This window comes from Podarcis pityusensis, assembly GCF_964106645.2.
Source record: "Podarcis pityusensis genome assembly, chromosome: 6".
In the NCBI taxonomy this organism is placed as follows: Eukaryota; Metazoa; Chordata; class Lepidosauria; order Squamata; family Lacertidae; genus Podarcis; species Podarcis pityusensis.
In genome coordinates this window covers 96,919,417-96,936,210 of record NC_138030.1, presented here as the reverse complement: position 1 = coordinate 96,936,210, position 16,794 = coordinate 96,919,417, and the positions used below count along the sequence as shown (strand labels likewise).

The 16,794-nt window shown below is 46.6% G+C and overlaps 1 protein-coding gene across 1 annotated transcript in view; it reads left to right on the top strand.

Moving 5' to 3' along the window:
- Positions 1–490: 490 nt before the first annotated feature.
- Positions 491–16,794, top strand: part of NMNAT2 (nicotinamide nucleotide adenylyltransferase 2) — a 65,872-nt gene continuing 49,568 nt past the window's right edge. Inside the window, exon 1 of the mRNA XM_081012308.1 lies at positions 491–641. Coding sequence (XP_080868434.1) covers positions 557–641 — 85 coding nt within the window. The 5' untranslated portion in view covers positions 491–556. The remainder of the gene's footprint in view (positions 642–16,794) is intronic.

The following is a 16,794-nucleotide window of genomic DNA, read 5'->3' as shown; positions in this document are numbered from 1 at the left end:
TTCAAACGGTATGGGGACCACGTTAGTGCCAGGTTAAACCCTGTTGAGGCCCCTAGGCAGTCAAACTCTCGAGGTGGGGGTGAGGCAGGGCTCGCAAATTATCTCCTAATATGTTTTTGATTTTACCAACCAACCATTTTAATAAAGCAATTTTATTTCAAGATCAATTCAATTTTATTTTGATCCGTTGTCACAGGGCCCCAAAAAGGCTTGGGGCCCATAGGCCTACTCTGCCTATTTGGTAATCCGGCACGCAACCCTGTGTTGAGATTGCTGTGTTGCAGGGGTTGGACTAGATGACCCTCGGGGTCCCTTACACCTCGATGCTGCTATGAAAAGAAAGTAAGTTAAGAGGGTTGCTTCAGGCAGCGGTGCTGCCCCTCCCAGAGCTCTAGCTTCCTCTCGGAGGCCTGGGGAAGCGAGCAACTCCCGCCTGGCGCGCAATGCGTTAAGCGCAGAGGGGAGGGGCGCTGCTTGCGTCGGGGAGCGCGCAGCCTTCCCTCCCTCTGCAGACCCATTGAGACACACAAGAAAGGAGAGCGAGCAAGGCAGCACCATGACCGAGACGACCAAGACTCACGTTATCCTCCTGGCCTGCGGCAGCTTCAACCCCATCACCAAAGGGCACATTCAGATGTTTGGTGAGTCCTTCCTCTGCGCGCCCTCGCCAGGGCTCCGAGCTCTGTTTGCTGGCGGGGCTCCTGCCTTTCTTTCTTCCAGGGTGGCGTTGCTTGATTTGTTGGCTCTGGTCCAGGAGTGGGGTGGAGGATGCTGGCCGGACCTCTTTCCCGGCTTGGCAGATCTGGAGGAGGAGGAGGAGGAGGAGAGGTTTTCTTGCTAGGACCAAACTGCTGCAGAGTCGGGCAGGAGAGCTGTTTTGCGCCCTGGGGCCATCCTAGGGAGGGGCAGCGGCTCTTCTGGACCCAAGGGAGGGGGGCGCAGGAAAGCTTAGGGGCTTCTTGGCTTGCGGGTGCGTGCGTGGGAAACAGGATAGGGAGCGTTTAGTAGCGGCGTCAGGAGAGAGACAATGTGGGGCTCTTTAGACCGGGAGTGCCAGAGCTCCCCGAGGAAGGGGCGTGAGAGAGGTGATGTATTGGTGGTTGGGTTCTTCTGGAGGAGGTTTTCTGGGGGTTGGAGCAGCCGGGAGCGGAGGTGGGGGGGGGGGGAAGAGCAGGCTTGGGAGGAGGAGGGTGGGGTGTGTGCGGCGGCGCGGGTGGAGGAAGATGAGATGATGGCTGATGGATATGCAGGAGGATGGATGGATGAAAGAGGTTTGCCTGGTAGCTAAGGGAGGGCGGTTGGTGTCAGCAAAAGGGAAGGCGTTTGCAGAGCTTGTTGTTTGCGGATGGGGAAGCTCTTCTCCTTGGGAAATGTCAGCCTAGTCACCTGCCACTGAATCAGTGAATGAAGAGCCCGGGATATGAGATCTCCAGCTTCCTCCTCCTGATCTGGTTACCTCTCTTAGTGGGGTAGCGCCTTTATTAGCCACTGTGCTGGCAGAGAATCCAGTACAATCATACAGAGAGCCAGATTTGCCATGGGATGTACATTCTGCAGGCAAGAGCTGAACGCTGAAAAGCCTACTGGAGTGACAGTGTGTGTTTGTAAACATGTACTTGTTGCAGTCAGGCTTTACATGCTTAGATATATACTTCACATCTTTGGCATACCCACAGAACAGCCCCATACTGTGCGAAATGGCCCTGCCCCCTCTTGTACATTGAATTAAACTGGAGTATGCAAACTAGGAGGAGATACGATGTGTTTTTGTTGGGGGAGACTATCTGATATCTTGGATCACAACCTCAAGAGGGAGTTTCATGCCAATGGCTACCTCTAGTCTCAGGCTGGAGTGTCAGCTGTTGGTCGCTGTATCAACAGTGGCATGATGTTGCATGCGTGTTTGTATGTATGTGTCAATCCTGTGTATACACAATGGTTGCTTCAGTTTTGGAGGCCATACTAAAGAGAATTAAAGGATGATAATGAGGGTGTGGGTGTGGTGTTGCCTCCCCTCTTTTAAAAAGCATTTGTGTAGATATGGTGTGCTGAATCTAATCAATTATAGCTATTTTGCATATAGAACCAGGGTCAGTGAGTGTCATCTTGCATGTGTGTCTTTGAGGTCTGTATAAAAGAAGAGGCTTTTTAAAATGGGGTTTGTATGCATGGGCAGGAAGGGGAATAGCTGTTTGCTGTCCATGACTGTAAGTGCTGAAATTACTTCACAGCTGAGAACAGGAAACACCAGCCTTTTTCCATCACTAGAAGTCTAGAGAGATTGTTGTTAAGAGATTGACCGGCCTTGGAAATACTGAGTGATGTTGATGATAAGGTGCACCTGCTTGGCACAAGCTAAGCAGCTGACTCATTGAGAAATTAGTGAGGTCAAAGTGGGAATTGCGATAACAACTCATTTCTCAGAAAAAACGTGTGCCTATAATCACAATAGAAACACACAGTGGTAAAATTCACCCTATTCTCATTTGGTTTGTAAATACAGCTCAAGTCTCAAAAAAGCTGCCTATGCGATGGAAATTCACTAGACTCTTTCAATGCAGCCAGAGGAGAAGACTTTCCACCAATTCACACCAGAAGGGAAAAATGCACAGAATTATAAATAATGCACATGTTGTGCATGTTAAAAATTGATTTGTGCCTGCTCTGAAGACCACTCTTCTCCTTTCTTTTCAAGAGAAGGCCTGGTCATGTGTTTACAACACTGGGAACATTCTGTGATCCACCCCCCCAAAAAATAAATAAATCAGGGTTTTGGCGAAGGTGAGGTCAGGGTTGTATTTAAGACACAGCCCAACATTTAAAGCAGCTTCCAGAAGAGCCACTGCTCAGAGATAGGAGGAGTTTGGCTTTGTACATCAGCATATGCTAATACTGTTATGCAGATGAAATAAATCTGAATGAATGCAATAATACGTTCCCTGATTGTAAAATGGCGCATAATGAGAACCAGGAAGTCACCCCCCCCCGCCAGGTGCCTGCTGGCTTACAGATGCTCTTATTTCCATTTAATATGAGCTCTCACAAAGCTTCTCACATCTGCATAGGTTCCCTTTAAGAGCACATGGCACTGCTCTGAAATGCCAGGACCTGCGTCCTAGGAAGTGAAGGAACATCCTGTCCGCGTAGCCCTTTCATTTCCCGAGTCAGCAAAGTGGATGAGAGGCCCAGGCCAGATCTCTTGCACAGAGGCCTGCATTGCCCACTTGCTCGTTCCCAGCAGAGTCCTGATCTGTCTTCAAAGGCAGTTCCTGCAGACTTAAACCCAGGCTGAGGGATGCTGAGTTATCTTACTGAGATAAGCCAGGGAAGACTCCCAAATAATTCAGGGCTAGGCAAGATCTGAAGACCAGACAGGGATGGGAACGGAGAGATGGCATATCGTAATGTCTGAGATGCAACTAGGCAATTCCTCAGTTCATATATATATAATCCCACATGATTTTCCTACTTGCCTTTTTATATCTTAGGAGCCAATTTTACCTCTTCCACCCTTTCCTAGCTCAAGATTTGGGACTGCCTAATTCTCCAGCAAGCTTGAGGTTCTTTTTAAAAGCCATATAGTAAATAACATCTGTCATTAAAGATTACTTTATTATATTTGTATACCACCCGTCATCTGAAGATCCAAGACAACAGAAAATCATGTGTATTTTAAGATGGAAGCTTAAATTGTGGCTTTTGGAGTGCTGAAGTGGGGAGAGAGAACAATTGTGAACTACGAGCTTGTAAAGTAAAATGTGGGAAATAGACCCTTGTCTCTATTCTTGTCCTCTTTTGATTTGTGTATGTTGCAGGGAAGCAGCCAAGAGCCACCCACTTGTGGTGAACTTCACAATCCCCATCTTCCCATGCAGCTATTCCCTTGCTCTTAGCTTGTCTCCTTTTGTTGTTTCCACTCTTGTGAAAATGTACTCTTTGTAGGATCCTTAGGGCAGGTGGGGGGAACCTTTGGCTCTCCATATGGTGCTGAACTACAATTTTCATCATCCCATGCTTGCCAGGGCTGATGGGAGTTGTAGTTCAGCAACACCTGGTGGGTCAAAGGTTCCCTGCACTATATAAGTAATACCATTGGCATAACTAACAATAGAGAGGGAAATGTCTGCATGTGGAGGATAGTTACATTGACTTACCATGCAGGATTACACACAATTTACAATTAATATAGGGGCAGATGGGACTCGTCAATCTGAGAAGGTAGCCCATCTAGGAGAAGGAAAACTTTGATCCTAAACCTCTGCTGCCTTGTGGGGTTATCTTCGGGAAAACAAAAGGTTCAGGAGTAAACCCTACAGAAATCTGGAGTGGAGTCCCTAGGTGGCTGGATTGCGCCTTGCGTGCTTCCTGAGGGCAACTCCTGCAGCCAAATGGTGCTAGGCATCTTGCTCTGCTTTCCTCCAGACCCCATTAGCGAGGCTAAGAAGGGGGTCTTGCTGCCTGGGCAGCCCAAGACCTCCAGACCCACTACCCAGGCTTGTGCCCCAGGGAGGTCACTTCGGTGCTTCTAACACAGCAGTTTGACTTCACCCCCAGAGGCGCATGCTATTGTCTCTCAAGACAGACAGATGCCAACAACCAAACGATAACAACATAAAGAACAAAAGCAGGTATAAAAAAGATCCACTGAGAAGAGAACCATAAAATAATTCCTAATCCAACATTCCAAGTAAAACCAATAAACAGTTACATGATTTAAAACCAGCTCATCATTTAACCTAAGGGAAAATAATTCTTTTGAAAAGCAAAACAGGGCAGAAACCGGCCACACCTAGGTTGGGAGGAAGTTCCATTGACATGACGTGAGACGTGGGTGGCGCTGTGGTCTAAACCACTGAGCCTCTAGGGCTTGCAGATTGGAAGGTCAGTGGTTCAAATCCTGCTGCTCTGTCCCAGCTTCTGCCAATCTAGCAGTTCGAAAGCACACCAGTGCAAGTTGATAAACAGGTACTGTTGCGGCAGGAAGGTAAACAGTGTTTTCATGGACTCTGGCTTACATTACTTGGTTGTAGAGAGGGGTGTGTGGGTGTGTGTGTGTTGTGTTTCAATGTGCGTGTAAGAATTTGTCATTACACATACTGTGTAATCAAACCAAGTAGTCTTCTTTTTCAACTTAATACACACCAGGAACTGTGGACCTTTAAAGATGCTGAAGTAGATTCTTCCTGCTCAGAAGCTGCTGTGTCACAAGCCTTCTGGCTGTTGTTGCTCAGTGTGTTGTGCCTCTGGTTTTTTCCTCTTCTCTGTGGCTAAATATGCTTTATGGTGTTAGGCTACTGTCATAAGACAACTAGTAGCTGCAATTGTGGTATCTTCCCTGGCCTGCTACTCTCAGTAAAACTTCAACATTTGATGTTTTATTATGTTTTATATTCAGCTGGAAGCCGTCTGGAGTGGGTGAGGTAATAATAATAATAATAATAATAGTAATAGTAATAGTAATAGTAATAGTAATAGTAATAGTAATAATATTTTTATTGCAAGGTTGCACCCATGACAAATGCTTCTGTTGCTCATCTCTATCTTTACTGCTGAATCCCCAAAAAGCATTAGTTCTGATCCCAGAAATGCAGATTTATGCTATTTTTTAAATGCCTTCCAAACATTAAGCTAGCACAACAACATTTTTCAGAGACTGGCCCAACAATTTCTGGAGGGGCTTTGTCTGTAACAAAGACCCACCCAAAGCATATTTTAAGACATAATTGTCACCACCAAGGACAAAAATGTGAAAACTTGTCAACAGAGGCTATAGCCTGCTCAGCTCTGCTGCCCAAAGAGTACCAATGCTGGCAGAGTGCCCTGTGCCACGTTCCAGGTTTTGAACGTTAAATAATCCTTCCCCTCTTACAGCCGGTTCACCCCATGTCATCTTATTCTGCTATTGCAAGAGAAAGTGGAGGTGAATTTAATTTGAAACCAGAAATACTGCTCCGGCACTGGCCCATTCTGTTTCATTCAGTGCTTATCTGGAAATGGTGAAAAGTCATTTAGATTTTTACAGTCTTGTGGAATCAGTTTGTAGCAGCAGAACAGTCTGATCACACGCTGCAATACTATTACATTAAGAGCTGGTTTGTGCATTCATGTTACAACACTTGATTACTATTCACTTGGGGCTGTTTCACACACATTCATATTTTGATTTTTCTATTCTTAATTATTTAAGCTGTAGTCGTATTTCTGCTAACTGGGAGTAAGTCCCATAGAAAACATACCTTTTTAGGCAAGCATTCTCCAGATATGAACTTCTGATTTTATTGCTTTAGAAGGTTTTTTTTACCTGTTTTGTTATGCTTTTTATTGTTTGCTTTATTGTATATTTTACTTACTAATTGAATTTGTATAGTGTATCACAGGGAGGTTTACAGTATAAAAATACAAAAATATGTAACACAGTAACAAACACAAACAATAATGCCCCCCAAGTGTTAAGGATGTTTTAATGCCCAATGGATTTCTTATTGTGTATTTTCATTATGTATTGATTTTATATTTGTAAACTATTTTGAAGCCATTTTTGAATATAAGCAGTGTATAAAATAAAAGTAATACTATAGTAATATTAACAACCACAACTTAATAGGTTCTGTTTCAGAGGAAACCTGTAAAGCACTCCACTTTTTCATTTATGCAGATGTATACTCTATGCTTCTACAATAGGGGAGCAAGGTATAAATCTGCTTAAATAAATAAGTGACTACATGACCAGCAGCTGACCGAATTGCCTCCACCAAAAGGCACTGTATTTAGAGGCAATGCCAAGTGAATCAAATGCTCTGTTTGTGGTATTAGATCTATCTATATGGGCTAGTTGTTGCTCAATGATACAGTCATCAAGGGATGGACATGGATTCCTGAACCAGCCTTTGATGACTGTGACTGCCAGATGAATCAGTTTACAATTGATGTGTGTGCTGTTCCCACTGCTGTATTCTGCTGTGATTAAAAGTGATTTTATTTTGTTTTAGATTGAGTGTTGTGGTTGAAACTGGTTTTATTGTATCGTATGGTGTCTGATTGTGAGCTGGTATGAAGACCGGCCTGGGTCAAAAGACCGGGTGTAAATTAAATAACTCAATGGCGAGTCAGCATAGTCTAGCAGTATAGTCTAGTACTGTGGACTGGAAGGGCACCCTGCGGTCTCAGGCAGATAGGGAGACTGGAGGTCCTAGCATAGAACCCAGGATCCTGTCCATGCCAAGCATCAGATGTGGTAGAGTAGATGCTTTGCATCTGTCGGGTCCGGCACCTGGGGCTGCTCTCCGAAGAAGTCGTTGAGTGTGATTCCAATGGAAGCATGGCAGTGCTGGACATAGTCAAAGCTCCCTGTCTGGTGGTGTTTATTTGGGGTGAAGTGGGCTGAGACCAGAGGCACTTGCAAGCTGCTTTTCTAACCATTATAGGGGTGAGGGAAAGGAGAAGGAAAACTTTCTGGCAGGCTGCAGCCAGGATCTTACTCTAGCAGGATAGTCAAAGGTGAAATAGGCTGGAGGTCAGGCACAGGATCAGGTAAACAAGGACCAAGGGATGGAGGAGGAAGAGGTAAGATCAGAAGATGGGATGGTGGTCAGGTAATGGCTGGCCATATAAGAACCAAGGCAGGAACGTAGGCAAGGTGAAGCATTTTGATGGACAAGTTGCTTCAAATGAGAAGTATAGGTTGGAACAGAAGTTGTATACAGGAACTGAGGTCCCTGTTGGTTCATCAAGTCACACGATCCTGACTTGACTGAGGAGCTGCACAGCAAGATTCTTTCAGATCAGGGATACGGTATGTCTGTCCCTCCAGATATTGTTGGACTGCAGTTCCCATCATCGCCCATGGTACCTGAGGCTGATGGGGATTGCAGTGCAGCAGCATCTGTAGGGTGCTAGCTTTTCCACCCCTGTTTTAGAATGACCTTGCTATGTGATTATCAGGTTTAGCCAACTGGTCACATTTTGTGGCAGCTGCTCAGCTTCATGTATTCTCTCTCGTTTGAATGCAAAGTGAAAAACAAAACCAAACAAGAGCAGACAGCACTGAGAAAGAAATACCAGTATGGAGCAATGCCACCATAAGCAGTGATCAAGAACTATTCTTCCAGGGGGGTGCTTTTTGGGGGACGCAAAGATCCCTGCCCTGCCTCCCCAGTGGCGAGCTGCCAGGTTCTGTTGGCATAGGAAGCTGCCTTATGCTGGCTGAGTCAGGCCACTGGGTCCAGCTACTCAGTACTGTCTGTCCTGGCCAGCAGGGGCTCTTTGGGGCTTCAGAGAGGAAATATTCCCAGGCTGGAGATGCTGGGAGTTGGCCATGATGATTGTAAGATCAATTGTTCAGATGCTAACTGGGGTTAACAGGGAATTTCAATGCCCCTCTTGCTCCCCCCATCTTTTGGCACTTTATCTTTAAACTGGATTTGGACAGGACTGTCCTCTATAAAACTGCACATGCAGTTGCCCTTACTGAAAATAAAATAGCCATTCTAGCCCTTTCTTCTAGACAAGGTTTAAATTTCTGTGACTGTGTGTACATATATATATATGTGTGTGTGTGTGTATGTATATATCTGTGTGCTCCATCAATGTCTTTCCAGTCTGCTTCCCTACCCCCAAATAGCCAAGCTGAAGACTTCCTTTGTTTTTTGAATGGCAGATTAAGCCAGCAGCTATCCATTTGAATCTACAACAGACTGTGCTGTTTACTCTGTATGCCTAGATGAAAGTTGTGTAAGCTCGAAAGCTTGCAGCATTTCACATGGAAAGATGGTCCAGTGAAACAGAACATTTTACCTATTTCCTGACCCTACTCTGTCAGCCTAGCACTGGGAGGAAAATTGCTATACCTTCAAATTAATCATCTTTTCTGTCAGCCTAGAGTTGTTTTTTATATAATATAATAAATATAAAAAGGAGCTGCATGTATATACTGTAATCTGAGATAGCTGCTTTCTGGCAGAGGTAAATGCAGTGTAGACTCTTTGTCCTTCACACTGGGGGGGGGGGAGTTTCATCCTCTCATAGCAAAGAGGTCGGTGCTTCCTCAGCCTCGTTCAGACCATAGAGCGGATGACAGATTATTTCCGACCGACTTGCAAATAAGAGCACCGAGTTATTAAGACACAAAAAATAAGTAAATTGCTTGCCAGCCTGCCTACGTATGACCAAATAATAGTGCGAGCCTATGTATATTTACTCGGATGTAAACCCCATTCAAGCTAAACAGGTCTTACTCCCAAGTAAGTATATATTGGATTGCATATATAGTGAAATGTAGCCTAAAGGAAAAGAGTTTGTTTCTTGTAATGCATTGCTATTCGGTCGCCTGGCAACAAAGCTGCCCACAGGAGACCACCAGCCCAGCGGCTATTTACAAGCCTGCATTTAGTTCTTCCAGCCAGGGCTGTTCTGTTGATATCTGAATTGCCAAGCACTGCAAATGATGGTGGAATTTCACAAGAGCACACTTCATAAGGCCAGAAACCAGTGCTGGCTTCTGGAGGGGTTTTTTTTGGGGGGGGGGGCTCTTGGGAAAGGCACCCTCAGTGGTCCCCTAGTGAGTCTACTCCATTGCTGCCATGGTTGCCAGCTGCTGCTGCTCCTCTGCTTCATCTCTCTGTTACTGCCTTCTTGCCTGGCAGAGGCAAAGAGTGGGCGGGCAGCGGGTACCTCCTTCATTGCTCGCTTGCCCATCACCTCTGGGCCAGAGCAAAAGACAGGTGACAATGCAGGGTGCCATTGTCCGGGGCTTGTTCTCAGTGGGAATCCTCCTGAGTTGTGGGTCTTTGGCACTGACTCTGCCAGAAGCTCAAGTTTGCAAGCAGTAAATAAATCTGAACTCTGCAACCCCAAAATCCAAATTATGTAAGTGAGGTAAACAGTGCAAATAGATCAGCTTGCATAAATTACCAAGTGAGCTTTAATTTGGTTTGGGGTGGGTGGGAGGGAATCAGACTTGTTTTGTCCCTAAAGGAGGATGGAAATGTAGGGAAATAAGGAATCTCCAATTAACAGAGTTGGGAATAGAGGTCTATAAAAACTACAAATCATTATCCCGTCCCCCTCAGTCATCTTGTTTTTCTAAAACTTCAAGAGAATTATACAGTGCAATTGCCGCAGCAAAACAAAACAAAAAACTTATAGTTCAGAGAGCTACCATAAAGTATATGGATGGCAATGTAAATTTAACCTCCATATGCTTTGCAATTTTTCCAGTGGTTGTTTTTTTTAAAAAAAAATTCCACATCCCAAATTTTTATCATCTTTACAAGTGTCAACAAGGGGATTAAACTCTGCCACTAGCTATTTCAGAGGATCTTTGGAAAAAATGTACATATGGTTAAATATTTATTTAGCAGTCTTTATTGCATTCTGTGAAATATTGTCTCTAACCTTAGCATTCAAAAAGTAATCCCATCTTTCTGTTTCATTTACATATTCAAAGAAACCAACGGTAATATTTTTTTAAAGGGCAATACTGTAAATGTTAAGATTGACAATATTTCCTGTTTAGACAGAGTATTACATGGTTACACCCCACAAGCAAAAACAAAACTTCCTGCACAAAGAAAGTAGCTCATTATAGAAAAAGCAGGGATGACTTGTCCTGGTGCTAGTCGTCTTGTTTTGTGTTTTGTTTTTACTTTGTATGGGAGAGTGTTAAGGCATGCCAACCCCTCCCCCCTCCCCATCTATAGCCTCAGGTGGCACAGTCCAAGATACGCTTTATCATGTGATTCTGCTGAAGATATGCACAGCCCATTGTTGTGGAACGTGGACTGTATGCTTTGCAGTGGAGGCTGATCAAAATCAGCAAACGGGGCATTGCCCCACCAACTTGAGACTGCCATCAGCCAGCCCCCACCTGCTTCCCTCCTTACTTACAAAGAAGCAAATGGCTCTGTCTGTCATTGGCTCCAGCTCCCCCTACTGTTGACCTCCCTTCCTGCTGCCCTACCAGTCCCAGTAGCCACAATCCCCAACTGATGGAGGTCAACTGTAAAATAAAAACAATATTCTTTGCACTCTGCCCTAAAAAAAGAAAACAACATTTCTGTACCAAGAAAAACTTAATTCTTTAACCTGTATAAATTATGCACAAGCGCATTTGCATAATATCTCCTATTTCACATAAGTGCATTCTGCAGTGTTCACAAAACTGTCTCATTAATCCTGGGTCTGCTCGTCATTGGAAGGGAGGCGCCTGGGAGTTGTGCAGCAGCAGTGAAGCTCTCTGTTCCCAGCCAGGCATGATCTTACTCAGTTATCCCGCCAACTTTCAGTAAACATGGCCAGATCATGTGATTTCATGCATCTCTTGGTAATTACAGGGGTGAATAACTTGCAATGCAGTCCTCAGTGTGTTTGCTCACACGTAAGTTCCAGTGAATTCAATAGGACTTCCAGGTAAGTACCAGGACTGAGCCTTGTTTGCGTGTGTGTTCTCTCTCTCTCTCTCTCTCTCTCTCTCTCTCTCTAAAATAAAATTTTTAAAAAATGGAAAGCTTTGCTTCTCAGGAATCTTAGCCATAGTTACTCTTGTGCTTGTGTAGTACCTCAGAAACCCAGGCCTAGTTAAGAGGGTGTGTTCCAGTGGCAACCTCAGTTGTAGAGGGAATTTTCAGCAGAGATCATTTGCATCAAGGCTTCCCTTGCTGAACACCCCCTTTCTTACCCCGCTTCTAAAGGTGTCCAAGCCCAGTGCTCTGTTGCATCTGACCACCCTAACTGCAGCTGAAGGATGGATAATGCAGAAAAACCCTGCAAAGATGTGTGATTACTCTTTCTGTGCAGAATTATGCTTCGTTCTGAAATTGCTCAACATCTTAAGCAGGCTAATACTATGCTTCTGACTGAAGCCCTGCTACCTACAAATACATGCAAAGTCTTCTTTAAGAGCTGCACTTTATATCATTGCCTCTTCCCATTAGAAGAAATTCAATTTTTAATTACAAGCTTCTGTAGATTATCAGAGCCTGTAATTCTTAAAATCTCTATCTCTCTCCAGTATTCTTGGCAAAAACAACGATCAGCCAAACCATGGTTTACCAGGGTGACTCAAATATGCTTGCACTTACACTCTTCCTCTCTGGTCTTTTTAGCTCAGAGTGGTGTAGCAGCTAAACCAAGGTTTGCTTTAGTGTTATCTGAATCCTGGTTTATGGTTAAGGTCTCCCCTTGGATCTCTCTCATAATTTTTTTTCCTTTGCGCATCACCAGGATTTTCAAGCAGAATACTTCAAAAGGAAAATCAGGACACAGAAAGATGGGTACTCTGCTAGGATTTCTTTTTCTTTTCTAATTTAAAAAGCAGCAAAGTTGCTGACATCATTTAAAAACCAAGAGATTGGCTGTGATGCAAGCCAGAGCCTCTTAGGGGACAAGACGCAATAATTCTGCCCTCTTTCAGTTGCACACATGGGCTTTTTATGTTAAGCAGAAAAGACTGCCAAAAGGGTGGTAAGATGAATGCAGTGTGTGTGTTTTGCATTTACTATTTCTGCATACTTTTATGCTCAAGAAAAATCAAACACATTTCCAAAACGGAAACCAGCTGGGATTTGCATAAGCCCTTTTCCATAGGAGTCAGTAAGTTATTTTGTCATTGATTTGCCTCCTTTAATGGAGAAAATCTCATATATCACATAGAACAGATAGTGCCTAGACAGACCATTGGTCGGTCTAAACCGGGATTTCAGACAAGGGTCCCTCCCAGCCTTACTGGGGGATGCTGGGAATTGAGTTTGGGACCTTCTGCATGCAAAATTCAGGTTGCACAATGAATAGTGGATTGCAAGGTCTTGCGCAATAAACCCACTTCCCCAAAAGATCAGGCTTCTTGCAATGAAGAAAGTGAGGGAGAAATGTGTTGGAACATAGGAGACACCACTTGTTTTGACAAAAAATCATCTAGCCTGTCTGCAAACAAATTGGAATGAATGCTCATTAAATAGCCAATTATCTTAACCTCCCTGCAAACAAATGAATGTTCAATAAATGGGTCACCTGGAAACACCATAGTTCTCTGCTACCAAAATAATTTATCCCATGACTTCCTTCTTTATATGCCTACAATATCTTCATGTTTGCTTATATAGCAAGCACATAATCCTTCTTTCCTTTCCAAGCTCCCCTCTCCATGGCCTTCCCTCCTCTATCTCTCTGTGATCCTATCCTGCTCTATTTTGGCCCATGACATTTATTTCTCCCAGTCTTGATCAACCCCCATCACCCAGAGGTTTCCTTCTCCCTTGCTTCTCTTTCTGCCTGGAATTCCCCCCCGGAACACCTCTGTGAGATCACTTCTCTTTCCCTCTTTCCAATTAAGGATGGACAAATCAGTCAGTTTCTCCTTCTGACTTTTCCATCTTATTATTTTGAAGTCCTCATAAAAAGTACATATTGTATGCATTTAGCATGAAATAGAGCACTGGATAGTTACAGGTTTAGTGCCTCTTTCTAACACAAAATTTGGAAGCTGATTGCAAGAATGCTACCGCTGTGGATCTTCCACTGTGAGTCCTTGTTACAGATAAACAAAGTGCTTTCCCACACCAAGTAATTTGCTCCCTGTTATGTAGTGTAGTTTCACCCTGGGCCAACAGGGGGATACTGTATATAGTTTTCACTCAGGTCTGTAGATAGTTTTCACTCAGGTCCGCGGCAGTTATTTTAGGCGGGAACTCTGGGCTGTTGTGGTTACAATGTTGACAGCCGGCTGCCTATAAATACAGGCCGGCTGAGCTGTTCGCAGTTAGTTCTATTCCAGCTTACCATAATAAAGAGCTACTTGAAGAAATCGCTGTGCCGGCTGCTATGTCAACCCACCACCTAACACTGGCGACGAGGATGGGATTGATGGACATCAGAGCACAGCCAGATGCGGCCAGCCTCTGAACTGAGCTGAATCACTGAGCTGAATCACAGAGCGAAATCACTGAGCGAAATCACTGGGCAGAACCAATTCAGAGCTGACTGTTCTGGCTAGAGCACTGTGTTCCATCCATCGCCCTTCACGCCGGCATCGGAATCATGGCTTCACTTGTGCCTCTACCGCCGTTTGCGCCAGCCTCTGAATCATGGGACTCCTACCTCGCTCGGTTCGACTGCTACCTCCAAGCCAACGAGCTGACAGAAGTATCACAGGAGCGGAAGCGGGGCCTATTCCTCAGCCTCTGTGGGCCTGAGGTGTTTGAGACGGCCCGAGCGTTGGTTGCGCCTGAAGCAGTCCAGGCAACACCATGGGACACGATCCAAGAGAAGCTCCGCAACCACTACGCACCAAAGCCGTCCAAGATTGCTGCCCGCCATGCGTTCTACCACCGGAACCAGGCAGAGGGGGAGTCAATCAACAACTACACCACCGCCCTGCGACAGGCTGCAATGCACTGTGAGTTCCGAGACTTAGACGATGCCCTGATGGATCGAATCGTCTGCGGGGTCCGGGACATCCATCTGCAACGGCGCCTCCTAGCCAAGCCAGACCTCACGCTACAGAAAGCCATTGAGGAGGCTGTGGCCTCAGAAACTGCTGAACGCTCCGCCCAGGAGATCCGCAAGTCCAGCAGCCCGCGTCTTGCTAGGGAGCCAGTTCCGGTGCATCATGAAAAGGCCAGCAGTGAGGAGGCATCCTCCAGTGAAGACGATGACGTGCACCAGACAAAGCGGGAGCGCAGGAAGTTCCAACAGAAGTCCAAGGGCCAACCGGAATGTGCTGGCTGCGGAGGCAACCATTCCCGTGCCAAGTGTCGATTCAGAGACGCCATCTGTAGGAAGTGTTCCAGAAGGGGCCACATCGCTAAGGTCTGCCGATCGGCTCCGTCTGACACCCCCCCTTCATCGATCCGCAAGTCCAAGTCTTCACTCCAGTCTGCCAAGGAAAGTTGTTTCGCTCTCACCAACTGCCGCTGCCCGTCTGGAACCACGATTGGCCAAACCGACTCGCCTACGCGACGCAAGCTGAACGTCACGGTGCTCATTGAAGGAGCTCCATGTGACATGGAGATCGACACCGGGTCTGCCCTGTCCATCGTGTCATGGAGCACCATTAAAAGACTGGTACCCAGAGTGTCCAAAAGGCAACTCGACTCTCACCGCGTACACCTGAGAGACTACCAGGGAAACGACATTCCCGTGGTAGGCGTTGGCCGGTTCCGGATCGCCTTCAAGGATTTTTCGGGCCTGCTCCGGTTGGTGGTGGTCGAAGGTCAGCGGCCAAGCCTCCTAGGGCTAGACTGGTTTGATGCCCTCGGCCTGGAAGTCACCGGCATCAACTGCATCTCTAACGCAGAGACTGAGGGTCTGGTCAAAGACTTTGCCGAGGTTTTTGACGGCACCTTGGGCCAATATACAGGTACGCCCATCTCCTTTAGCCTTGATCCACAAGTCGCCCCCATCAAGCTAAAGCCACGCCGGGTTCCCTTTGCTCTCAAGGCTAAGGTGGATGAACAACTGGACAAACTGATCGCCCAAGGAGTTTTGGAGCCGGTTGACCACGCAAAGTGGGAAACCCCCATCGTCACGCCTGTCAAGCCAGATGGGTCGGTGAGAATCTGCGCTGACTACAAGTGCACGATCAACAAGGCACTTCAGCAGCACGCTTATCCGGTTCCTGTTGTCCAACACCTGCTGCATTCCCTGGGTGAGGGTAAGGTCTTCGCTAAGCTGGACCTTGCCCAAGCCTATCAACAACTGCCAGTCGATGATGCCACTGCTGAAGCCCAGACGATCGTCACCCACCGGGGGGCTTTCCGTTGCCGCCGGTTGCAGTTCGGGGTGAGTGTGGCTCCTGGCATCTTCCAAAGCCTTATGGAGCGTCTCCTGCAAGGGCTTCCGGGCGTGGTACCATATTTTGATGACGTCTTGGTGTCTGCAGACTCACACCAGCAGCTGTTCGAGTGCCTCCGTGCCGTGCTGACCAGGTTCCAGGAGGCCGGGCTCAAGGTAAAGAGGGAGAAGTGCCAGATCGCCGTTCCACAGGTAGAGTTCCTGGGCTATCTTATCGATGCCTCCGGTCTTCATCCAACCACATCCAAGATCCGCGCTATCCAGCAGGCCCCCACCCCAAAGAACAAAACGGAGTTGCAGGCATTCCTGGGGCTGCTGAACTTTTATAACATGTTCCTGCCCCACAAAGCCACAGTGGCTGAGCCTCTTCACCGACTCCTTAGCACTAAGACGCCTTGGGCCTGGGGTCATCGGGAGACGGCGGCCTTCAACGCGGTCAAGGCTCTCCTTTCTTCAGACAGTGTGCTGGTACAGTACAGTGAATCCAGGCCGCTGGTCCTTGCCTGCGACGCCTCACCTTTTGGCATCGGTGCTGTCCTTAGTCACCGTTTTCCAGATGGAAGAGAAGCACCGCTCGCCTACTTTTCCAGGACACTATCTCTGACGGAACGGAATTACAGCCAGCTCGACAAGGAGGCATTGGCACTTGTGGCTGGAGTGAAGAGGTTCCATGAATACCTCTATGGCAGGACTTTTGACCTCATCACTGACCACAAGCCACTCCTGGGCCTCCTCGCCGGTGATCGTCCAACTCCACCGGTCCTCTCACCACGCATGCTGCGATGGACTGTTTTCCTGGCTGCCTACCACTACCGGCTCATCCATCGCCCGGGGAAATCGATGGGCCATGCCGACGCCCTCAGCCGTTGCCCTCTTCCAGCATTTGTGGAAGACCCGGCTCCAGCTTCATCGCTCCTTCTGATTGAGGATCTTCCGGCAGCGCCTGTATCGGCTGCCACTGTGGCCTCCGCATCTGCCCAGGATCGCACCATCAGCCGGGTGCTCAAC